The sequence below is a fragment of the Mastigoproctus giganteus genome, chromosome 3 (assembly GCF_048544385.1).
Source record: "Mastigoproctus giganteus isolate SK-2022 chromosome 3, ASM4854438v1, whole genome shotgun sequence".
In the NCBI taxonomy this organism is placed as follows: Eukaryota; Metazoa; Arthropoda; class Arachnida; order Uropygi; family Thelyphonidae; genus Mastigoproctus; species Mastigoproctus giganteus.
Window position 1 is genome coordinate 130,180,938 of NC_143577.1, and position 27,075 is coordinate 130,208,012.

Genomic DNA, 27,075 nt, shown 5'->3' on the forward strand with positions numbered 1-27,075 from the left:
TGTGTTTATTTGACATAAATTTATTGAATTTGTGTTTTATAATTACAACATTGTGTAAACCGATAATATGGCCCCTAAAGAGTGCAGTAAGAAGAAAATTTCGATTAAAATTAAACAAAAAAATGTGGCAAATTTCAACTTCTGTGGCTTTGGAATGAATACTAAAATAAAAATTACTATTTTTTGCCTGGGGGAATTTTATTCTGGGGGGACTCGCTCCCTGATCACCCCACGGGATTCAACACTGGTGCCAATCCATTTCGTCATGTGCATCAGTAATGTCATGTAAGATAATGTGATTATTAATTTAAATGATTATTAAAAATATATTTCCTTAAATGAGCATTCTTGCAAAAACTTTTCCATTTCGACCCGTGTGAAAAGTGTTTATCGAACAGCAGATGACGCTCTTTAAAGTATTAAAGTAGATGGGTAGTGGTTAACATAAATAGTTGAAGTAAAAAGTGTTTTTTTTCCACTTACACCCTTCCACCATTATTATTTTTAATAAACATACAGAAATGTGATGCAGAAATAGTTGCCACTAATTCAAAATTTCTGATTGGAAAATGATTTTTTTTTTGTGGGTGAGGGGTAGCAAATGCAATCCTGAAATTTTTTTTTTCATGTTAAATACACATTTTGAAGATTAGCAAAAAAAAAACAAAAAAAAAACCTTGTTACATAATAAATTAGATAAATACTGCAAGATTAGATAAATACTGCAATTGATCCTTGAAGGCCCCATACATCTCAGATATGCCAAGCTGTGCTTGCTACCTGGGAGTCTAAAACGCTGATGAAACTGATATTTGGATGATACTCAAGTAAGTGGGCCTAATTTTGGTGAAGTCCAGTTGGTCTGTGACAGCCAAATCCTCTGCTTACACCTTCATGATGATGGGACTGTTAGTAACCCTGGGTATAACCCCATGTGCAAGTCCTGAAATATGGCAGCCTAGCACACTGTGCTTGACCACCCAGGTGCAAACCAACGTAATCAGGGGTCGAGGTGTGGTACCCACACCTTATGGAGGAAAGCTGGCTCTCTGTGTTACCAAACAATACTAGGTGGTAGATGACTCTCATCAACAGGTGCAATACGACCACTTTGCTTATTGGAGGCTTGAATTGGTGGAACCCATGTTTAGTCTCCAGAGCAAAGCTCCGATAAATCCTCCCCATCTCTTCCATCATGCAGTATGAGTGATGTCTCTTGAGGTTATGATGGACATCATGGCAAGATCCAATCTTCCTTACATTTCTAGGATACTGCTCTAAAACAGTGTTTGCAAGCTGGCCCCCAGTTAGTACACCAGACTGAACCTATTGGTAACTCTTTACGAGGCTTCCGGATCGCTAGTGTATAATCTTGCTGCCTCTACTCTACCAGATAGTGATGATGGTAGATGACTCACGTCTTCTAACTTCTCCACTAATGCTGGTGTTCCCCAAGGTTCAGTTCTTTTTCCCGCAATTTTCCTCTTGTACATTAATGAATGACCTTCTTCCACTGATTGGAAATCCTATTCATAGTTTTACTGATGATAAAACATTGCATTTCACCTTCCAGTTTGAGAAACCTTGCTCTGCTCAAACAGCTGCAACTTCTTGAATAGCTACCACCAATTCTTTAAATGCTGATCTCCAGGTAATTCTCCAGTGGGACAAATTCCAATCCATCTAAAACTCAGTCCTTTCATACCTTGCAAAAAGGATTCTTCTGCTCCTATGCTTATCTTCGATGACACACTGATTTCTAGGCAAGATGATATATCTCTGTTGGGGATTACCCTGGCTTCTAATCTCTCTTGGTATAAGCACATTACAAATATTGCTTCCTCTGCATCTAAAAAACTGGGTTGGTTTTGTCATTACTTTTCTTCCAAGCAGCTGTTCACTTCCTACAAGTCATAAATCTGCCTTACAATGGAATATTGTTCCCATATCTGGATGGGGAGGGGAACTCCTGCTGTTGTCGGACAACTAACGAACACACTACTCGTGTGTACTGTGTCTCTAAATTGCATGCTCCCAAAACCTCTCTCAGGCTTCTAGATTCTGTTCAAACGAGGGCAGTTAGGTTAATTTCCTGATAAAATACAATCTACAGAAGTTCAAATGTAATGTCAACAAATATGCACGATACTAATCGTCGTTACTTCTTGCCTATGCCACATCTTCTTGACCTCATGTCTCAGGTTCATGTACTTCCTAATTTTTTCCTTATGGGTTTTCTGGACATTGCTAGTTGGGCACTGCTATGTCAATCAGGTAGGTAGCCTTTTCCATCTTGTCCACAACGGTTATGTCCAATCTGTTGTGCGGGATGGTCTTATTCATTATTATATTGTTGTTATTATTATTATTAGCCATATGGTGCAAGGAAGCCTGAGGCTTATGCTACACCAGCCAAAAACAATTTCTGAGTTACCCTGAGAGAGAGAGAACAAGAGCCAGAAGTTGAAGGGAATCACTAAGAAAGAGAAGAATGATGATATCCAGCTCAGGACCCTGGGTGTGCCAAGCCCGTACTCACCAGATGTAAGTTGGGTTGTAGGCTTTCTTCTATTTGTTGCAGTGGTCGCTTTTTTATACCAGACTCTTGATGCATACAGGATGACTGGCAAGAAGACAGTCTTGTGGAAGAGAGAGAGAGAGAGAGGGTGTTTTTTCTCAGACCCCGATCCTTGCTGGTGACATTTGTGAAGAGGGAGCTGTAATTTCTAATTTTTGTTCCAGAAGCAGTTTTTATGGGGGGGGAAGTATAGATTCCTGTCTAATATGACACCAAGATGCTTTAATTGAGTTGTGAGGTTGATAATGGTTCCCTGTACTTTGATTTGGGGAAGTCTCCTGATGTACAGGGTCTCCCCGGAGTGGAATCGAGCTTGTTTTCGTTGAAGATATTGTCAGGTTGTTTCTATTTGCCCATTGTTGTAGGGTGACAAGCACCTGGTTTGCTGTGTTTTCCAGTTGTCCTCGGGAGTCCCCAGCCAGCATCAGAATGAGATCATCTGCGTTGGCTTGAGACGTTGCATTTCCAAGATTAAGGTTTAAGAATCTGTCCAGGACCACGTTCCACAGAAGCAGGCCCAGAATGGAGCCCTGTGGGCATTCTCTGTAGATGGGTTTTGTTACTGGGAGTGGTAACTTTGACGGATCTCTGGGAAAAGTACGTGCTGATACACTTATATAGATTTCTTGGAAGGTTGGCCTGCCGAGGATGCTTGGCCACCAGTGGGCGTCACAACATCATCATCAGCCATTTTTAATTCACTGCTGGATGAAGGCCTCTCCAGCAACTTTCCAGTTCCTTGTGTTTTCTGCAATGCCATCCATTTACTACCCACCAACTCATGAATTTCATCTGTCCATCTCCATCGTTGTCTTCCAGGTTTTCTTCTAGCTCCTCTTGGGTACCATTCTGTTATTGTCTTAGTCTCCCAATGCTGTAACTATGTGGGCATATGCAGCCCAGGGGCTGCATATGCCCACATAGTTACAGTAATTTGAAAGCACAGTTACCATGTAATCAGGGTTTCTTATCAGGATGGCTGCCCATGCGGTTTGCCATCAGTCTGGATTATTTTGTACTTCAGGGGATATTTCCTGACTTCTTTGCAGTGAGTAAATGGCTCCTGTATAAGCAATGACGTCTGTGTTCTCGTAGTCAGCTTTTTTTCACAAAGATCTAATAGTTCTCATAGTCGGCTCTTTTTCACAAAGATCTAAGGCAGCTGCTGCACAGCTGTTGTTGTTGTTATTTGGTTTTTAGGAGCATTAGCAATTAAGGCCATATTGCTCCGGGGATATGCGGTGGTCATTTCCTGACCTTTCCGCATCCTCCGTATTTGGTGGTGACGGACTTGAACCCCGGTCTAATCAAGAAGCGTGTGCTATGCACTGCTGCCCCTTCCCACCTGGCTACGGAGGTGGGAAGGAGCAGCAGCTGCCTTAGATCTTTGTCCGTTTGGTTGGGCGAATTGTACTGTTTAGGGTGTACTTCCATAATTAAGCCATAGTTGGTATACACCCTTAGCTTTGATGTATACAGGACACTTGTTGTCCCTGATTGAGTGGTCCACCTGCAGTTTTTATGCTTTATAATTTGTGCATGTTGGTGGATCTTCTTTCTTGGAGCAGGTCTTGAATTCATGGCCTATCTCAGCGCAGTGACCACATATTGGCTGGGTTTGGGCCCAGGTGAGTGGTGTGACCAAAACAGCCACACCTGGATACTCGACATCTGTCGAACACCGCGTGAACTGATAGCTCTAGGTAGTTCACAGTTTCAACATTATCAGTTACTGAGACACTAGGGGCACCATAAAAAAATTACTGAGACACTAAGAGCACCGTGAACTGAGAAAGTTTGGGAACCTCTGCTGTATGTCATTGACAAAACCCCATGAGCTGTCCTGGTGGCCTGCCTGCATTGCTCAGAAGACTTCATATTTGACTGCACAATTATCCTCACGTCTTTTTCACTTTCCACTTCAATCAGTGTAGTACCACACGATTCTAGATTACTGTGGGATTAAAGTACCCCACAGTAATGTACAACTGTGGAGTACTTTGCATTTATCAATGTTAAACTTCATTTGCCCTTTCTCAGCCCATCTGCCTAACTTTTATAGATCCTGACAGAAATTACAGTTGCAGAAGCATACTGTTGTTACTGTAATTAACCCTCCTGCCAACCTTTGTATCATCTGCAAACTTGAACATGCAAACTTGTATCATCTGCAAAATTAACTTCGTTAATCCTGACATGCCTTCATCAGTATTCATTCATAAATAAGCAAAATAATAATAGGTTCAACAGCAAACCGTGGCAGACTCCCCTAATAACATTATTTAATTCTGATGCAAGCCCCTGGCTGTGATGGGATAATTGCAACTTTACTTACATTTATCTACATTGTATTCGCTCCCTTTCTCTAAATCCCAAATCAATACAACTGTGATCACTGCCACCTAGTGGTTCTTTTATCTGCAGATTCCAAATGCATGAATAATCACTGCTGATAATCAAATCAAGAGTATTACTCCCTCTTGTTGTCTCTCTATGATGCAGCTGTAGAAAACAGAAATCAACAAAACAGAAAAAAGTCTTGCTATTTTGAGTGACGAACTCATAAGTTCCAGTCAGTATCTGAAAATGTTAAAATCTCCCATTAGAAGATATTTTGATTTAATGGCCTACATTATTTCTCTGTACAGTTGTTCATTGTACTCATCAGAGTCATTAGGCCTACAACACACTCCTACTCTCGTTTTTGCTTTCCCAGTGCTTATGTCACATAAAACTGACTCATCGTTGCACTGGTCACCCATGTCAACTGGATGTATTGTCTTTGATTTTATGTGCTTTTTATAAATGCGGAGTGGGGGAAACCCCTGGTGCCACTTGTCAAAATACACTATACTCTATGTCCTTTTTGTATACATTGTACTCCCTATATTCAAATTCTGCATCCATTATATCTTAGTGACACCACGTCTCAGAAATCCCAACAATGTCTACATTTGGGTTCCCTGACAAAAGCCCACACATGGAAATTCCACACAGAAAAACCCCACTGTCATAAATGGTGACATGAAAAATACCCACACGGAAAATTGCTCACATGGATAAATGCTCACATTATTTTTAGTTTGCAAAAAACAGATTATTTCATATTTCAAAATGCAACAAAATGTTGAATTCATATATTTTAATTTTACTTCTATACGATGTATTTCAATATAATTTTTGATACCAAACTTTTGATTTTAATATAAAATAGAATATTTAGATGTAAATGTTAGTAACGGAAATGACAGGAAATAAAATGCTCTGGTTTTATAGCAACTAAAGCCTTTTATTTTATTTTTAAAAATAATTTTTTTTTTCTCTGTCTTACAAAGTGAACAGTCAATACTTTTTGGTTTTTATCAACAAACAACTAATTCAGATATATATCAGTGTTTTATATATTTGTCAAGGATTTGAATACAATTTTCATTACTGTAAGCTAGCCAATCTCTGCAAGTATTTCAGTTTGTTTTCTACTTGCTCATATTCCTGCACAAAATTGGCAATCAAGTCATGCAGTGCATCATATTTCTCTTTTTCACCTCTAGACGACCTGCCTGTGCATTAGCTAGTGTCAATCTGTGGCAAGCCAGGTCCCTCTTCAGTCCATCAAACAAAAGCCACATGCTGGGTGTGACTGCAGTGGAATAGCATTAGCAATAGTAGAGACATATGATGCAAGAAAGCAAGCTTATGCAGCATCAGCCAAAAAAAAAAAAAAAAACTTCCATTTAGCCCCACGTTCATTCGAAATACCTGTCCAGCTGAACCTTAAATTTATTTAGGCTATCAACTTCCACAACAAGGGATGGAAGTCTGTTCCACCAACCAACTACCCGCTGGCTAAAGGCAAATTTCTGCACATCTATCCTACATCTATCTATCCTCAATCTGAATTTATGCCCTCTCAGGTGATTATTCAGAGCAGGAGGAAGAATCCCATCGGCATTGAGCATGCTCAAACCATTCAAGGCTTTATACACCTCTATCAGATCACCTCGCTGGTGCCTAGTCTCCAGACACTGTAATTTGCAAAACTTAAGCCTTTCTTTGTAAGCACAGCCCCTTGTTCCATTCACCAATGTTGTTGCCCTTCTCTGCACTCGTTCCAGCAGCTCTATATCCTTCTTGAAATGAGGCCTCCAGATACAGTACTCAAGGTGTGGCCTGACCATTGCCTTATACAAGGGAATAATCACCTTCTTATCCCTGCTGGAAAAATTCCTGTATATCATTGACAAGACACCATGAGCTACTCTTGCAGCCCGTCTGCACTGCTCAGAGAAATTTCATATCTGCCTGCACAATTACATCCCAAGTCCTATTCATTCTCTACTGGTGTCAGTGTAGTACCATAGAATTGATACGTTGCTGTGGGGTTGCTGCTTCCCATATGTAGAACTTTACATTTGTCAATGTTGAACTTTATTTGCCACCTCCCAGCCCATCTGCTCAACCTTTCCAGATCCTGTTGCAGCAGCATAGCGTCAGTAGTGTCCCTAACAACCCTGCCAACCTTTGTACCATCTGGAAACTTGGACATTAAGCTTGATATATCATCAATATCATTTATAAATACAGCAAACAATAATGGACCCAACACTGAACCCTGAGGGACTACATTAATAACATTAGTCCATGATGAGCAGTGTCCATTGATTGCCACTCTGTCTTCTCCCCCTCAACCATCCCTTTATCCATAGCAGCAATTTGCCTCCAGTGCCACACTGCTCCAATTTGTGCAGCAGTCTTCCATGTGCAACAGTATGAAAAGCCTTTCTAAGATCCAAATATATAATATCAAAGTTATTCCCTGCATCCAGTTCTTTTGTGACTGCATCGTAGTATCCAATCAAATTGGTCAGGCAAGACTTTCCCTTAACAAACCCATTCTCTGTTTGAGCTATAACAGAAGTCTTGTCTAGATGATCCTGCAGTGCTTCTTTAATCAGTGCCTCCATTAATTTTCCAGCAACAGAAGTTAAACTCACAGGTCTATAATTACTTGTGTCAGCCTTTAATCCTCCTTTGTGAGTTGGGGTCACATTTGCACATCTCCAGTCTTTGGGTACCTCTCCTGACTCGTAATTATGGCTAAGGGTTTACTTACCTCCTTTGCTGCCTCCTTTAATATAACTGGATAGATCCATTCCACCCCAGGTGCCTTTATTGTGTTTATCTTCAACAATTTCTTCTCCTCTTTACTCTTAGTTATTACAAGATTATCTAGCTTACTGCCAAAGTTGAATACATCTCTGGCATTCCCCTCGCTGAATAACTCCTCATGTGTGAATGTCGATGCAGAATATTCATTTAGTTTGTTAGCTACCTGAGCAGGATCATCAACAGTTGAACCATCGATATCAAGTGGACCAATCTGATTCATCGCCTTCCTCTAGAAGGCAATGAATCAGATTGGAGAACTCTTAAGTTCTCCAATCTGAAGAAACACCTAAAGAACTCTTTGGTGTTTTTCTTTGCATCCTTTGCCCAACATTTCTCGTAATCTGCCTTTGCCTGCCTAACCTCCTTTGTAACTTGGTTACAGACCAGCTTTTATCTATCATAGGCTTCTATATGTATCATAATTTATATGTATCCCATGCATTTTTCTTCTCTGCCACATGTCTCATTAGTTCATCTGACATCTATTTAGGCTTAATCCTTGAAGAATATTTCTTAGTTGGTATGTAAAGCCTAGTAGCTTCCAAGATAAGTTCTTTGAATGCTTCCCATTTTGAATTTGTTGTTGGTAAAATCATCAGTTGGACCCACTGTATAGAATTTAAATACTGTCAAACCATCGTAGTTGCCTTTACGAAAGCAAAAACCCTTCCCTTTACCCCTGATGGTAGTTACCTCTTTGAGTAAATCCCACTTCAGCATACTGTGATCACTGCCACCTAGTGGTTCCTTTATCTGCAGATTCTTAATGCATGAAGAATCACTACTGATAATCAGGTCAAGTGTATTACTCCCTCTAGTTGCCTCCCGAACATGCTGATGTAGAAAACAATCATCCAATAAATCCACAAAAGCCTTGCTAGTGTGTGAGTGACCAACCACAAATTCCAGTCATTATCTTGGAAATTAAAATCCCCCATTATAAGACTCTCTGATTTACTGGCCCACTCTATTTACCCTGTACAGTTTCTTATTATACTCATCAGAGTCATTAGGCCTAAAGCACACTCCTACTCTCAATTTTGATCTTCCAATGCATATGTCACACCAAACTGACTCAACACTGCACTGTCCAGCGATGTCGACTGGCTTCTCTTCCTTGGATTTTATTTGTTTCTTAACTAATAGCATAACCCCTCCTCCCTTCCTGACCTTTCTATACACATTGTACTCCCCGAATTCTAGTTCTGCATTCCTTATATCTATGTGACACCACATCTCTGATATCCCAACAATATCTGCCTTTGATGTTTTGAGCAATACCTCAAATTCATCAAATTTATTTACCAAACTCCTAGCATTGGTGTACACACAAGTATACATACACCTGTTCATATTCTTAGCTACCCTAACACAATCCATGTGTTTACTTGTACTGCAATGACTCCCAGCAGTCTCTGAAGTATCCTGCATCTTGTTTTCCAGGCTGCTGCCCATTCCAGTAGAAGCAGTGCAAGAATCATAGGGAATTAAGTGCATTGTGAAATCCCTCACAGCAGTTTGTAGTTTTAGGCAACTGTTCAAGAGCTGCATCATGATGATTCCATATTCTTATTGGAAACTGGGGATCTTTACCTGCTGCACCCTCAATTATCATTGTGTTATGAAGACAAAAGATGGGAACATAGAACAACAACCAACCGAGCATTGTCATGATTGCTGTCCTCAAAAGCAGAAGCTGATGTTGCCAGAAGCCAAATGAGGCAATACATGAGAGTACTGTAGTTATTTCTACTCCTCGCAATGTGATGGGGAATGTATTGTCAGAGTTGAGTAACAATGTACTGGCCCATATGCCCAAACAATCATCCCTTGCAAAAATCCTAATTCTACAACAATAAATTTTGACATTCCTGAGAAGTACTGTCAACTGATACTTCATGATTCTGGTGTGGATGATCTAGACAGAATTCTGGTTTTAGGGGTTAAAGAATCCTTGGTTGAATTGAATAAAGATACAGTTTATGGAGATGGCACCTTTGATAAAGTTCCAAACATTTTTTACCAACTGTATACATGACATTCCAAGGTGGGTAACTCATATCCGCCATATATTTACATTTTGTTACAGAAAAAGAACTTGGATACTTATAGCAGAATGTTTGAAATCATGAAGCTGTTGGTTCCAAATCTGGTGCCTCAAAAGGTTTTAGTGGATTTTGAGAATGGTTACATGAATGCAGTGAGGACTGCCTTTCCACACGCTGAGGTCAAAGGGTGCTATTTTCATCTGTGTCAGAGTCTCATCAGGTAACTCAGTAATGTTGGCTTGAAGAAGACTGAATTAGAAACTGATATAAACATGAAACTCAAGCTGAAGTCTCTTTCTGCATTAACCATGAGCTTACTGCCACATTTCCAGACGAAGATAGCTATGATGAGGTGCTCACATACTTTGTGAGCACCTCATGCATTGAGGGTGCAGGAAGTAGAGATCCCCAGTTTCCAATAAGAATATAGAATCATCATGTGCAGCTCTTGAACTGTCGCCTAAAACTACAAACTGCTATGAGGAATTTCACGATGCACTTAATTCCCTATTCCACTGCAGTCATCCCAGCATGTGGTTTTTGTTTGATGGACTGAAGAGGGACCTGGCTTGCCACAGATTGACACTGGCTAATGCATAGTCAGGTCATCTAGAGGTGAAAAAGAGAAGATATGATGCACTGCATGATTGGTTGCCACTTTTGTGCAGGAATATGAGCAGGTAGAAGACAAACTGAAATACTTGCAGAGATTGGCTAACTTACAGTAATGAAAATTCAATTCAAATCCTTGACAATAGATAAAACACTGAAATATGTCTGAATTAGTTGTTTGTTGATAAAAAACCAAAAAGTGTTGACTGTTCACTTTGTAAGACAAAGAAAAAATAAGTTATTTTTATAAATAAAATAAAAAGCTTTAGTTGCAATAAAACCAGAGCCTTTTATTTCCTTTAATTTGCCTTACAAAGGTTTGCATCCAAATATTCTATTTTATATTAAAATCAAAGTGTTATATCAAACATTATATTAAAATATATCGTATATAAGTAAAAATAAAATATATAAATTTAACATTTTATTGCATTTTGAAATATGAAATTTGTTTTTTGTAAACTATAAAAATAATGTGAGCATCCTTCTGTGTGAGCAATTTTCCGTGTGGATATTTTTCATGTGAGCATTTATGAAAGTGAGGAATTTTTGTGTTGGCTTTTTTCATGTGTGCATTTATCTGGTCACCCTGCATTTTTGATGCCTTGACTAGCACTTCCAATTCATCATATTTATTTATTATACTCCTAGCATTGGTGTATATGCAAGTATGTATGCACTTGTTCTTAATCATAGTTACCCTAATGCAGCCTATGTGTATACTTGTTTTATAATGACTCCCAGCAGTCTTGCTTTTAAGGCATCTGCTGCTCATTCCAATAGAACCAGCAAAAGAATCACTCTAACCTCTGTCTGCAGCTATTGATAATATAGTAATCTGTGTATTCCCCCAAGCTATGAGTTTTCTGATCAGCAAATATTCTTGCACCCTTTCTATTTAAGTGTATCCTCCCAGTAGAAGCAGTCTCTCCTGTTAAAAAGCACAGAACACACTGAGAAAAATTGTACCCCATGAACCTTGCACAATCTCTCCAGATCTGTATTGCTTGACATTGATTGACAAGGCTCTCATCATATACTCTCTCTCCTGTCATGTCTGGGCAGAATTGCAGATATTTTCAAATTTAACTGTAACTCGCAACATTTTTCAACTTTGCCATGTAGTTATTAAGTAATTCTGCAGAACTCCTACTCTTAATGTCGTTAGTGCCAACATGTAGAATAATACCACCTTTTGTACCCTTTTTGCAGAAAATATGAGAATGTTACCTTCTTTATTAAATAAATAAATTTTTCTGTTTATACTCCGAGACGACCAAACGGTCAGAGGAGTTCACAAGATAAACAGAATACAAGAAACAGCACCATATTCAGCAGTTACGGGCTTGAATCCCGGTCACTCAAGGCACATGTACTTATGCACCCACGTGCCTGACCACTAGGCTACGACTAGACAGACTAGCAAATTTAAAATTGAGTTCGACAAGGAGACACAATATCTCTGAAGTTGTTCACTGCTGCTCTTGAAGAAGCTTTCAGAAGATTGGACTGGTCGCAGAAAGTAATCAATGTAAATGGAGAGCACCTAAACCATTTATGACTTGCCGTTTTCATTGTGATCATAAGCCATAATCCCGAAGATTGGAGGAAAATCTTAATCAGTTGTGCAGCGTTGGTAAGGATTTTGGACTAAAGATGAATATGGTTAAAACAAAAGTAGTGATGAATATGAATGCTATAGGAAGGGATATAATCATTGAAGGAACAGAAATTGAAAAGGTGTATTCATATACTTATCTGGGACAAGTTATTAACTGTAGTAATAGTAAATGGCTGGAAGTCAAGAGAAGAAGAAATTTTGGATGGATAGCATTCAGGAAATATAGTCACATACTGAAGAGCAATATCTCAATTTGTCTGAAATGTAAAATAATGAACCAGTGTATACTCCCCACCATGACTTATGGAAGTGAAATTTAGGCACTCACCAAAAGAATGGAAGAGAAGCTGAAAACTACACAGCAAAGAATGGAATGAACTATATTAGGAATCAGACTGTTGGATAAGAAGAGAAATGCATAGATTTGGCAACAAACTCAAGTAAAGGATGTTCTTATCAAAATTAAAGAACCGACATGGAATTGGCCAGGACACATAGCTCAAAGACATGATGACAGATGGACTGAGAAAATAAGAGATTGGTACCCAAGATGAGCTCAAATAAAACCTGGAAGACAACAACAAAGATGGACAGATGAAATTCAAGAGTCCATGGGTAGTAAATGGATGGCCATTGTACAAAACAGAAGGAACTGGAAAGTTGTTGGAGTGGCCTTCATCATGCAGTGGATTGAAAATGGCTGATGATGATGATGATCCTTAAAAGATGATATCTACTGTACATCATTAACCTTTGCCCTTGGCAGACATAACCTGGTCCTATTCCACCTATCCTTTTTGCACAGTATATTTTGCATCTACATTCACACGTGAGGAATTATTACAATTTGAAAATGGAAGAAGGTTATCAAATTGTAGCAGTGTGCTTAATGATTTTGTAATAACTGAGAGCAAAGTGGAGGAGAAATTGTTGAAGTTAAACACAAGAAAGGCACCTGGGGTGGATGGGATCTATCCAGTTATTTTAAAGGAGGCGGCAAAGCAACTAAGCAAACCCTTAGCCATAATTATGAGAGCATCCTTGGACTCAGGGGAGGTTCCCATGGACTGGAGATGTGCAAATGTGTCCCCAATTCACAAAGGTGGATCGAAGGGTGACACGAGTAATTACAGACCAGTTAGTTTAACTTCTGTTCCGGGTAAAATAATGGAGTCGCTGGTTAAAGATGCATTGCAGGATCATCTAGACAAGACTGCAGCAATAATTCAAACACAGCATGGGTTTGTTAAGGGAAAGTCTTGTCTGACAAATTTGATTGGTTATTATGATGTGGTCACAAAGGAACTGGATGCAAAAAATAATTTTGATATCATATACTTGGATTTCAGGAAAGCTTTTGACGGAGTCGTCATAATGGAGTCGCTGGTTAAAGATGCATTGCAGGATCATCTAGACAAGACTGCAGCAATAATTCAAACACAGCATGGGTTTGTTAAGGGAAAGTCTTGTCTGACAAATTTGATTGGTTATTATGATGTGGTCACAAAGGAACTGGATGCAAAAAATAATTTTGATATCATATACTTGGATTTCAGGAAAGCTTTTGACACTGTTGCGCATGAAAGACTACTGTACAAATTGGAGCAGAATGGTATTAAGGGTAAGTTGCTACAATGGATAAAAGGATGGTTAAGTGTGAGAAGACAGAAGGTGGTAATCAATGGGTGCTGCTCTTCGTGGACTAATGTTATTAGTGGAGTCCCGCAGGGTTCGGTGTTGGGTCCACTGTTGTTTTGTGTATTTATCAATGATATTGATGAAGGTATATCAGGCTTAATGTCGAAGTTTGCAGATGACACAAAGGTCGGCAGGGTTGTTAATGACAGTAATGGCAGTGTGCTACTGCAACAGGATCTAGATAATTTGGGCAGATGGGCTAAGAAGTGGCAACTGAAGAAGTGGCAACTTGCTTTCAACCTTGACAAATGCAAAGTACTGCATATGGGTAGAAGTAACCCCAGAGAAACGTACCAACTGTGTGGTACGACACTTAAGGTGGTAGAAAATGAAAAAGACCTGGGAGTAATTGTGCAGTCAGATATGAAGTTTTCTGAGCAGTGCAGACAGGCTGCTAGGGCGGGTCATGGGGTTTTGTCAATGATATATAGGAATTTTGCTAGCAGGGAAAAGGAGGTGATTGTCCCTCTGTATAAGGCAATGGTCAGGCCATGCCTTGAGTACTGCGTACAGGTCTGGTGGCCTCATTTTAGGAAGGATGTAGATTTGCTTGAGCGTGTACAAAGAAGAGCAACACGATTGGTGAGGGGAATGAAGGGATTCTCTTACCAAGAGAGGCTTAAGTTCTGCAAATTGCAGTGGCTGGAGACTAGGCACCTGCGCGGTGATCTGATTGAGGTCTATAAGGCCTTGAATGGGTTGAGCACGCTGAATTCTGATGGGATCCTTCCACTTGTTCAGATTACCAACCTACTCGGACATAAGTTCAAATTAAGAAAGGACAGATGTAGAATAGATGTGCGGAAATTTGCCTTTAGCCAGCGGGTGGTTAATTGCTGGAACAAACTTCCATCTGTCGTTGTGGAAGTTGATAGGTTAAATAAATTTAAGGAGGAACTGGACAGGCATTTGGAGGGAATGGTGTGATTTTTTTTTTTTTTGGCTGATGCTGCATAAGCTCCTACACTTGCTTTCTTGCATCATGTGCCACTACTACTACTACTATTTCCCATTTCACTGACAACAACTAGTTCCTGTGGGACTATCACATTCTGCCTTGGAGGTGAGCAAGTGCAAGCTCTGGTGTTGGGCTCAATAGGCTCCCAAATTTAATTCCTTTGAGGGTTTCCACCCTATTTTATTTTTCAAGCTTTAAAGAGAAGTACCTCAGAGGTTTTACCTAACAAGTAAGCTGCCCTCTATTTTTTTCTGGAAGGAGTGATACCACATTCTGTATCAGTATCCATGCTCCATGAGTGTCAGAAATACAGAGCTTTTCTCCCTTCAGATTTCTTCCTGCCATTGTCATCTTATGCTAATGTGTTTCCTGACAATGCATTGTGGGATTTTCCGCCTTCATCCCAGTGCAGACACCAATATGGAGGATGGCATCTTGTGTTGTTGATGAGCTTGTGGATATGGCAACAAATCTGCACTGTGGTTGACCACTATCTATCTCTCCCTGTTATTTTCTTTGGTCACCTATGTCCAGAAGAGTGGGAAATATCACAGATAAAGAGACTTTTCTGTATCCTCATGTTTTCCTGCCTTTGTCATATGCTGACACTGGTGTTTCCTAACAACCCAGTGAGATCCTGGGTCAGGATACACACATCAGATGCAGCATTTTCTCGATCCTGTATGGGATTTGCAGACCATCCATCAGGAGGGTGGAATCTCAAGATGTTCTATATTGTTGGTGACTTTATAGATATGCCAACGAATCTGTTGCTGGGTGTCAGTGTGTGATCTTGGTGGCTTCTTCCTTCCTTCAGTTTACCCCTTCACCCTCCTCTCTTCCTACTGTTTTATTTTCTGACTCCTATTCCACAGAGGGTGTAAACCTGGGGATGCCTCTTGCTTTCAATCTCATCCTTTACATCTGTTTCGCACTGCTATTTTCCAACTTTTTCTCTGAGTTGCCCTTCCTTCCATACCTAAGAGAAAAGAACAGAAATGTGGGAATGGAAACAGCCCTGTCAGGGCTTCATACTAGAATGGCCCATGTTTTTGTGGCCAGACTGTCCAGGAAGCCATCTTCCAAGTGATTGGGACTTCCTGGTTGCTAAGTAGCCAGTCACACAACACACCATACACTTAAACACACATGAGTGCACACACACACACACACACACACACACTTAAAAACACAAGTTTACAGGCACTTACATGAGCAGCTTAGCAAAGTGCTGTTTCTCTATGAAGATTACCACTGGGAATGATGGAACCTTGGGATCCACTTAGATGAAGGATATAAGGTCCCCCCCCAAAGAGTATTATTGTAATTTTGATCAGAATGAGACTGTGAATACAAATTTACAGGCACTTACATTGAATGGCATCCATCTTGTGTCAAGATGGCAGGTAAAAATTAAACCACCCCCATCATGATACCCCAAGTTAATAGGGTAACTTTTTACCTCATTAATCTGCATGTCTGGGGAACAGAAAATCACTGGTTCACCCAGTTATGGGTTAAATCTAAATTTTACATCCCAGCATTATTGTTATAGACTTCAAAATTTAATACACCAATTATTATTAATGCAGTAAAGTGTTTTTTTATTTTTCAATTCCTACTATTAGTTCACACTCTCCCTATATATATTTATATATCTTGTTCAAATTTTCAATCGTTAATAAAATAATTTTTATTCATCCACTCAAGTTCAAATACATTTTTTTAAACTTGTAGTGGATGACACTTGTTGTTAATACAGTTTTTTCAAATATTAATTCATTAATTAAATTTAATTAATTAATTTTAGTTTTATATGGGAGAAAAAATTTCTCTTATATAAGATATATAAGATATATTAGCAGGATATAAATTTAGGAATAAAATTGAAATCAACAGGCAGTAGCTCAATCGGTAAAATTTCAAGGATTTCAGTATTTTTCACGTGAAGGTAAAGAATGCGAGTTCAATTCTTGCGAAAATCAATAATTTTTTGATAAATTTTTGAAGTCAAAAGTCGAAAGTTCGTTGTTGACCTAAGTAGGAATTGACTTTAAAAAATTTTTTTTTATATTACTTGTTTTTATTTTCAGTTGACACACATGATTTTTTTTTTTTTTTTTCTTCAAAACTAACTCATTAGTTTAACCATAATTTCCTTCTCAAATAAAACTGTTTTAATTTCTCTGATAGATGGCAACTAAATCAGGTCATATGTATAACGGTGAGGAGTACTGCTGGTTAGATCATCTTAGTGCACTGAACATCAATTATCCACCCGTATATACCAGATTAACTAGCATAATTTGTACCATAGGTAGGTGTAACTAGATATAAAGTTTCTTTAATAGAATTTGTTTTATACTGAGTGTTTAATGATATATAAATAATTTGTTTTTATAGCTTATATGCTGCTGTCAACCTTAAAAAATATATATTTTTTGAAAGCATGTAATGATTACAGTCAGCAGCACAGTGATATGGTGTTTAATGTAACAAACAAATACTACATTGGAATAAATAAGTAAAATGCATATTTAATAAAACTGATGAAATTAATAAAAGTGTTAAAATACAGTAGAAATTAGTTAAAAGCATTAAAATATAGTAGCTTTCAAGGTTAGGTTCTCTTAAGAAGAGGCTGCTCTCCTTAAAAGTTATTGTGTATTTTATTTCTTTTATTGATGTTATCACTTTTATTAAATTTGTGTTTCAGTTATTTATTCCACTTAAATGGTGGTTTTATCACATTTAAGTTCATTTTATTTGAATTCTGGTGTGTTGGTTGTTGCATGAAAATTTTTGGTGTTCTGTTTTCTGACGCTCTTGACTTGGTATTGAATATGCACTTTAAATAAAATACAGTGCTCCATAGAGAAAAGTATGATTGGTGAACACAGCAGGGGAGAATGATATGTCCTTGCACGTGACATTTGGTTTTAATCCTACTAACTTGTGTGCAGTTGTGGTCATTTACAACAAATGCGATCCCACAAAGTGTGCAGTATAGTTCTGCAGTAAGGTCCCACAACAGTTGTATGATGTGGCACAATATGCTGGTAAGCCATTCCTTGAATGTCAAAAAAATGAGATGACATAATCTTTCCTGCAGAAGCCACAACTTTTGCTTTTTTTTCAGTGTTGGCAATGATGTAGACTTCCAAATAGAGCTTTGTTGCTTACTCTCTGGGTCCAAATCATGAAGCCATGTCTCATATACCATTATTACCTTGTGCAAGAACCTCACCATCTTAACCATCTGTTGCAGCTCCTGACAAACCTTCATGTGAACTTGCCATTGCTCAGGTTTGATTACTCTTGAAACCCAGCATGCACAAACATATGTCATATGCAAATGGTCATGGAAAATTCCTACTGATATTCTCACCATCTCTGCCAGTTGCCTTACTGTTATATGGTGAGCTACTCTCACGATTACCGAAGCAGTTTATGGTTTCTGTAGTGACAGCATGTTTCTGTGGTTACAGCTCCAGGATTGCCAATTTTTGTAATTGAATCATGTCCATCTTTAAACATTCTAAACCACCTGCCAGCTGTGCTGTATGGAAGCATAGAATCATCATAAGCCTCTTTTAAAATTTCATATGCTTCAGCTGTTGTTTTCTTGAAATAGAAACAAAATCTGTTCCTCTTATGTCACATCCATAGGCAAAACTGAACAGGCATAAACTTGACCAACTGCTAAGGTCACACAGTGTGCACTAGTCAACTGTGCAGTTGTTATGTGATGCAGCTTGGTTTGGTCTTAAACTCCACAACTCAGCTAGAAACAGCAAGTGGTATAGTTGTTCAAGAAAAATTATGATCATTCTTTATTGAACGATTGTGATATGCCCTCATATATATGAGGGCCCCCTTGTATGCATTGCCCGAGAAACAATTAGAATACCATCATCATTAAGTTTGCTCAATCCATTTAAAGACTTAATGCTTCAATCAGGTCTCTTTGCAATTGTCTAGTTTCCAAGCACAGCACTGCAAATTGCAGAACTGAAGTCTTTTTGGTGAGAGTACTCTTTTATGTTTTCATTAATCTGGTTGCCTTTCTTCTTATCCATTCTAAGAGCTCCACACCTATCTTAAAATGAGGCTTCCAAACCTATTTGTAGCCTAACTATTGCTTTATACCAGGGGTGGCCAACGAGTCGATCGCGGATTTAATTTTGGTTGATCACGACAAATTTTAAATATACAGTCATCCCTCGATTTGTGCATCTTGTGCAATGAAATTTTTGAGATGGTAGATTGCGGCACATTTTGAAGGAAAAAAGTAGACTGCATCACAAATTAAATTGGCCACGCCTGCTTTATACAATGGGATAATCATCTCCTTGTCACTGCTGGCAAAGTTCCTCTTAATTATTGACTCAGTGAACTTTATGTTGAATTTTACAATTACCATCTCTTTAGGTCTCTTTCATTCTTGACTATCTTGTGTGTGGTACTACCTAATCGGTATGTTATTCTGGGATTACTGCTGCCCACATTCTTTGCATTTATGAATGTTAGACTTCATTTGCCACTTCTTAGCCAATGCCTAATCTGGATCTTGCTGCAGTAATATGCCTTCATTCCTGTTATGTATCGAAAGCAAATCAAATTTGAATTGCAATAATTTGAGTTGCCTTCAACAAATAGTGTTAAAAAATATTGTAAACAGTAGGGGGCTCTAGCACTGAAACCTGTGGGACTCCACTAATAACATTAGTCCATGAAGAGTGGCACCCATTTATATCTACATCTCTATCTGTCTCTTCTGCCCTTTAGCCATCCCTTTATCCATAGCAGTAACTTAGCATTAGCTTTAGTAGCTCAGTATTCATGAATAATCACCAGTAATCAGATTGAGTATTATTCTCTCTCTGGTTCCCTCTCAAACATGTTGCTATAGAAAATAGTCATCCAATAAATCCACAAAAGTCTTGCTAGTGTGCAAGCGACCAATCCACAAGTTCCAGTCAATATTTGAGAAGTTAAAATCCCCCATTACAAGACATTCTGATTTACTGGCCCACTATTTCTCTGTACAGTTGTTTGTTGTACTAGGAGTCATTAGGCCTATAACACACTCCTACTCTCACTTTTGCTTTCCCATTAAACTGACTCAACATTGCACTGGCCACCCATGTCAACTGGATGCATTGCCTTAAATTTTGTGTTTCTTAACCAACAGGGGCTCACATCTGGTTAGTATGGGCTTGGCACATCCAGGGCCCTGAGCTGGATATCATCATTCTTCTCCTTGGTGATTTCCTTCTACTGCTGTCTCTCTCTCTCTTACTCTCAGGGTTACTCCAATCTTTTTTTGGATGGTGCAGCATAAGCCTCAGGATTCCTTGCACCATATGGCTAATAATAATAATAAAACAGCGGACAGGTTAGTCCTATAGCATTTTGTTTGTACGTAGTGAACTACCGAAATAGATAAATTGGCATTGTTTTATTTATATCTCATCCCGATTAAAACTTTCACGAGTTTCCATTATATTGCACTACCTTGAATAAGTAATGCTTCACCAGTGGAGAAGACTAGTGTTACTTATTCTCAGCAGATACCAGCACCGAGAACCCAGATGGTACCATTTCAACGTTCATTGGCCTATCCTCGGTGGGCGGGGTTAGTACCCTGTTGTTGTTGTAATAGTGCCAATCCAGTTATGAAGTATAACTGCACAATATTAATCAGCCTTGAAATGGTACCATTTGGGTGGTGGTATCTGCCAAGAATAAGTAACATTAGTCTTCTTCATTGGTGAAGCATTACTTATTCAAGGTAGTGCAACATGTGGCAACTCATTGTGAAATTTTCACAGTATGAGATATAAATAAAACAATGCCAGTTTATTTACTTTTGTAGTCACTATGTATAAACAAGATGCAATAGCACTAACTTGCCCACTAATGAAATGTCCCTTAGTTTGAAGCTTTAGCTAAAAAACTGCCTTAGTCTAACAGCATAACTTCTCCTCTCTTCCTATCCTGTTTATCCTTTCGGCAAAGGTAAAGAAAGCCCACACAAGAGGCACACAAAAGTTCGATAAATTTACCGGTAAAAGTACTTTGCTGTAACGGCATTTGTATTGTTGCTCCCTCAGTAAACATACAGTGGGTGTTATTCAATTTAAATTGAATAACACCCATATATAGTAGAAATTGAATAACACCAATAATAGTAGAAATTGCATCCCACTAGAGATTGAAACCCTCCCAAAGGAGTTTTTCTTTAGAATCACTGGTGGACTAGTGGATAAATTGTTTATTAAGAAAAAAAAGGCAAAGGTAAAGGAAGCCCACAGGAGAAGCACGGCAAACTTCGAAAAAGTTTACCAGTGGATCTACATTACGAACATTTTTTATGACGACAGAACTTCCAATATGACTCTGTTTGTGATTCAATTAGCTAATTCAATTAGTGATTCTAAAGAAAAAAGTTCTGTTTACCCCCTCCACTTTGGAAGAGTTTCAATCTCCCATGGGATTTGACTTCTACTCCAGACTGATAACACCCACCGTCTGTTTACCGAGCGAGCAACAATACAAATGCCGTTACGGCAAAGTACTTTTACCGGTAAATTTAATCGAATTTTTGTATGCTTCTCGTATCTGCTTTCTTTTCCTTAGCCATCCTTTCTGTGCACATTGTACTCCCCAAATTCAAATTCTGCATTTCTTATATATGTGTAACACCACATCTCTGATATCCCAACATATATATTGCCTTTGATGGCTTGAGAAATTCAAATTCATCGAATTTTTTTACTATACTCCTAGCATTGTTGTACATGCAAGTATGCACCTGTTCTTACTCTTATTGCCCTGAACACAGCTGATGTATTTACTTGTTCCATGATGACTCCCAACGGTCCTTGAAAAACCCCAGCACCTTGCTTTCCAGGTTGCTGCTCATTCTAGTAGAAGCAGTGCAAGAATCACTTTCACCTCTCTGTATATTCCTCCAAGCTAACAGCTTCTTTTCGACCTAGCTCACACTGCCTCAATAGCATCAGTAAATATTCTTGCACCTTTTCTATTTAAGTGTATCCTATCCATGTAGAAGCAGTCTCTCCTGTTAACCAGCACAGACCATTTTGGCAAAAATTCTACCCCATGAACCTTGCACAGTCTCTCCAGGTTCGGATTGATTGACAAGGCTCTCATCTTATACTCCTTCCTATCGTGTCTAGCCAGAATTGCAGACACTTTCAAATTTAATCCTAACTCGTGACTTTTTTTTTTCAGTATTGACCTGTACTTGTTAAGTAAGTCTGCAGATCTCCTACTCTTAATGTCGTTAGTGCCAACCTGTACAACAGTATCACCTTTTGTGCACTTAAAAGATATCTTCCCTACGACATCATCAACTTTTGTCCCTGACAGACATACCCTGGTCCTATTCCACCTATCCTTTTTGCACAATATATTTCCTATTTCCCTGACAACACAGTCATAGACAACTAGTCCCTGTGGGACAATCACATTCTGCCTTGGGGATTGTCCTTGTGTTGCCTAATGATCAAATGTCAATGCGGGCAGCTGAAAGCTTGATGGGCCTCTCAATTTAAATCCTTTGAGGGCATCCGCCCTGCTCTTCAACGTCTCATAAAAGCCCATAAGAACTCTGAATTGGCACCTAACATCTTCACCTCTTTTCATTGAGCACACACACACAGACATCCCACTTGGCAATACCACGTCCAATTCCACAAACATCAAACAAGCAGTACATTTCATAATGCTGTGAATCAGAGAACAACCTCCTCCCACCTTAGTTCTCCCCTGAGCTTTTTGCTTTGCTGCTCCAGTCTGAGGCATGATTTCGGTTCAAATTAAATGTAATTAAAAATACCACACTCAACATATCCTAATGCAGTGATAACACTATGCACTGGTTATGCTATGAAGTTTACATTATTGAATATATATATATTTCAATATTTCGACTCGTGCTTGTTTTGGGACAATACGCAACGGTACGGCGTACCGGCACCTTTTGTGACGTGTGAAATTTGGATGCAGTGCACTCCGAAAATTGTAATATTCTGTAAATTTTTTTCACGTTTGCCTACTATTCAAATAAGCTTAAAATTATTTAACTAAATTTGCATTTTTTGCTCTAAGATATTTTCTATATAAAACTGTATAACCATTTTTATAATTCTAAATTACTCAGTCGGACCTCTGTTTAACGAAGTCCTTTTATAGCGAATCATTTTGAATTTCCCTTGGAAGTTACATTTAAAATAGTTTCCATTGAACAAAGAAAATTTTCACATAACAAATGGATTAGGAGAGAATTAACTCAGTTTTGCACTGTTTGCATTTCTGGCCTTCAGGAAATTTAGGCAATTAGTGTTGCTGTGCGAATTAAGAGAGCTAAAGGGATTACCATTCTGCAACTTAGTGCTACCTGGTAAAACCTATCCGACCACCTGTCCCACATACAGAGAAGTCGCGCTGGTTAGCAGTCAGCAGATCAAGGAGTATTCCCAATGGGCTCTGGTCCACCTTCTTTTGCAGTGGTGTCCAAACTTTTCCTGTACAGGGGCCATATTAAAAAAAAAATTCTAAGTTAGATTTCTTTAGCGTGTTACATTTTCCATATCTTGTTGCATGTAAAAGTAAAATTGAAAATATTCGAAACTTTTATTAAGTACAATACACAATTACATTTACTGAACAAAACATTTAATGAGAATTTTTTTGATAATTAGCAAATTTTAAAATGCTGTTTTAGTTCGCTTTCCGAGCGGGCTGTAGGTTGGACACTGCTGTGAATCAACTGTAAGCACCCTGTTCGAGAATTATGAGAACGTGATTTACTTTTACCCCAACAAATAATCATCTGTTTCGCGGAAGTGTGTTATCCACATTTTCCGGAAATTCTCCCTATATCTGTTTACATGGTCACAGTACCTGAATATCCGAATGACGCTGACATTTTGGCAGTTCATACTGATGGCGACAGAAGGAAAATGAGGACAACGAAGGTATTATTAAACGTTTTAAACATGAATTGTTGGAATTTGGTGAAAATGAAGTTAGAAAATTGTCAATTAGGGTACAGTTAAATGAAAGAGATACAATTCATGGATTTTGCAAATACCTAATTGAAAAGATGGTTTTGGAAGAATTGAAGCATTTGATGGACGCTCTGAGTACGATACCAATTTCATCGAGTGAATGTGAACGAGGATTTTCACAAATGAATCTTATAGCCAGCCCAACCAGAGATTCGTTGATGACAAAAACAATTACTTCACTACTGTTTCTTAAAATTGTATGCCCGCTGTTGACCCACTTCGATCCAGCAAAATATGTCGATTCTTGGCTGCTTCGGAAATGTCTTTCAGCAACCGACACACAAAGAGGAAGAAAAGAAGTCAGCACAGGGTGTCGGATGAGAACTTAATAAAAATTTGGAATATTCTACAAAAACTTTATTATGAAATTATTTTTACTTATTATTTTTAGGGTCCGTAGTCTAACGAAGGACTCTTATAATGTCACTCGGTTGTCCCTCTGTCACAGCATTGTATCTCTGGAACCACTCAACCTATTGACTTGAAATTTTGCATGGGTGTGTACATGATGTGAGCCAACATAACACCATATTGATTGTTGTTGACAAAAATTTGTTTGAGAAATGGGGGGACAAAATATTTTCACCAACCTATACACCGTTGGAAAGAGTTCAACGAGTAGGTTTAAAATATACTCTTAAAATATTTTTTAAATTAAAAATGGCAGCACCAGACAGGAAAATGTGAGTAATTTTCGTGTCCCCCGTCACTAATGGAGCTAAAAATTTAAAAATCACATTAACTATGCATTATTCAATGCTTATTGAGGGAAAACTATTCCGATTGAAATCTATCTTTTACTTTCTCTGTTAAAATTAAAAAAACAATTTTTTATTGCACTTTGATAGCGTGCTTCTTTGTACTAAGCAATTCTCCTTTTGGTGACAAAAAGGTTGCTAAATAGTTAGTTAATAATTCTATAAAGGTCATTTATAAATTTTATGACAAGAAGTATTTTTAACAATTTTCAGAGCTGGAGTTGTCCCGACAAGGAGGTACTCAGAGAGCCAGTGTTGAGGAGGCGGTGGTGGGGAGGTGCCTGCGCAGAGTCTTGCATGGCCCTCACCTGCCAGTCACTTCCCCCCCAAGACTTTAATTGCTTCTCCAAGAAGAAGTCGGAGTTGCTTCTCCCACCCTTATCCTTCCCAACAACTTGAAAGACTCAAATAGACAACGTTTTCGGTTTTAGGCCAAGCTGGGGTACTAGAAACTTTTTTCAGTTACCATAAAGCTCTCTATTTGAGATACTACGACGACCATTAACGTCGATTCGTGACTACAGACCCTTCATCCTGAGTGATTGGCACTCAGTAGTTGACCGATTTATTTACTCATTTTACTCACATTTTACTTATTTTTTTATATATTTGAATAATAAATTTATGCTTAATAAACTGTGTTAATATACAGGTAGTCATCGACTTACGACCTATACACTTTACGACTGATCGACTTACGACTGCTACTGCATCTCACACTGCGTTTCAGTCTGAACCGAGCATACATAGAAGATTGTTGCTAGGAAGAATGCTATATGCACGTCAATCCCCTCTCAATGCAGTGCTCTCAGATTTTTCTACTACATTCACACGCCCTATCTGTATGGTACCCGTAGCCCCGAAGCCTAATCGGAACGGTTGTGCATGTAGCGTCAGCCCACTGCCCAGTAACGTGTCTTTGGTGTGAATAAGCTAGTCTTAAATCCGTTTAGTCAGCTTTGCCATCACAGTCAAACAAAACATCGTACCGATGTATGTATGTCGTGATTCATATGTCTCGATCTCTGTTTGCATACATATTACGTTCACTATTTTTGGTTCAGTTATATTTGTATTACAGTTAGCATTTTTTTAAAACCCCTAAACATGTCAACCAAGAGGAAAGTGCCTTTGTCTACTCCTAGACCTGTCAAGAAAGAAAGGCCATTGATTTAGACACAAAATTGAAAGTGATCAAGCAGCATGAAGAAGGAAAGAAGGTGAACGCAATCGCATGTGATTTTAAGTTATCTCATTCTACAGTGTCGACGATTTTGAAAGACAAAGAAAGGATTCGTGAAGTTGTTAAAGGTTCGGCACCCATGCGAGCAACAGTCATAACGAAACAACGTACAGTCTGTCCTCGTATAGCACGATAGTTGTGTTCCTAGGAACCCTCATGCAATGCAAAATCGTGCAATATAAACAACAGGCCCTATGGGAAAAGTGGGGTTAGGTGCCGACCACCCAAGATTGAACACACATTTGGAACCAAAACATTACCGAACACAATAAATAATCGGGTAATTTTAATCGTTATAAAATACTTACGTATTTTATAACAATTAAAATATGTAATAAAAAATAATATTATAATATTTTTTTATTATAATATAATAAATAATAAAAAATATTTATTTTTTATTATTTATTTAAATAATAAAAATTTATTAATAAAATAGTAAAAAAATTATTATATTAAATAAAATAGTCGTAATAAAATGCTTACGTATTTTATTACGACTATTACGTAATAAAATATTGCTAATACTTTTGCTTCTATCGTAAGCAGACTTGTTTTTTGTTTGATTTTCTATCAAAACAGATGACAGCCGTTCCATCTCATCCAATTCTTGTCTTAATCTAATGGATTTTAATTACACTTTGTGTTGTTCCTGCTATGAAAGTTGTTTTTATTTTCTCTGCATTCTTTCTAATTCTCGGCGTTGCCTCATTTCGGTCCGTGGCACGTGCAATATCACATGGTCTTTCATTTTGCTCAAAGTGTTTCCCAATTTCGTATTTTTTCTTTATCGACAGAGGCGGACTGGCCATAAGCCTTACCCGGGAAATCCCGGTGGGCCGGAGGCCGGTGTGATTTTGGCCATAAACCGTAGTATGAGGCCACTATAAATTTTCCCGGGTAAGAATTTTTGATCCAGTCCGCCTCTGTTTATCGATATTGCTTTTTTTTTTTTTTTTCTCTCTCTGAATCTGCAGTGTCTTTGCCAGGACGCTTCCTTTTCACACATTTTAAGTATTTTACTAATTTTTAGGGAATAAAGCACAATTACAAAATGAGGAGGCACGCTTGATACACATAAACAAAGCTGCGCACGTGTAGCAACTGAATAAACAACACCGTAAAGGCAGAGATATGCTATTAACACCTCACATTTTACTAAAGCACATTTCTAGGGGTTACTACCATAAAACAATAAAAACAATTTCCAGTTGCGTTTCTGCTAGTGGAATCTGTTATAAATTGGTAGTAAACTCCATCTAATTGCATTTGCGATTATATCGATAGCT

General features: G+C 38.4%; 1 protein-coding gene across 1 annotated transcript in view; it reads left to right on the forward strand.

Annotated features, from left to right (window-relative positions):
• LOC150088271 (pyruvate kinase PKM-like) overlaps positions 1-27,075 on the forward strand; it is a 552,820-nt gene that overhangs the window by 12,288 nt on the left and 513,457 nt on the right. The window contains exon 2 of the mRNA XM_090369430.1: positions 16,878-17,001. Within this exon, the coding sequence (XP_090225556.1) occupies positions 16,878-17,001 (124 nt within the window). The remainder of the gene's footprint in view (positions 1-16,877; positions 17,002-27,075) is intronic.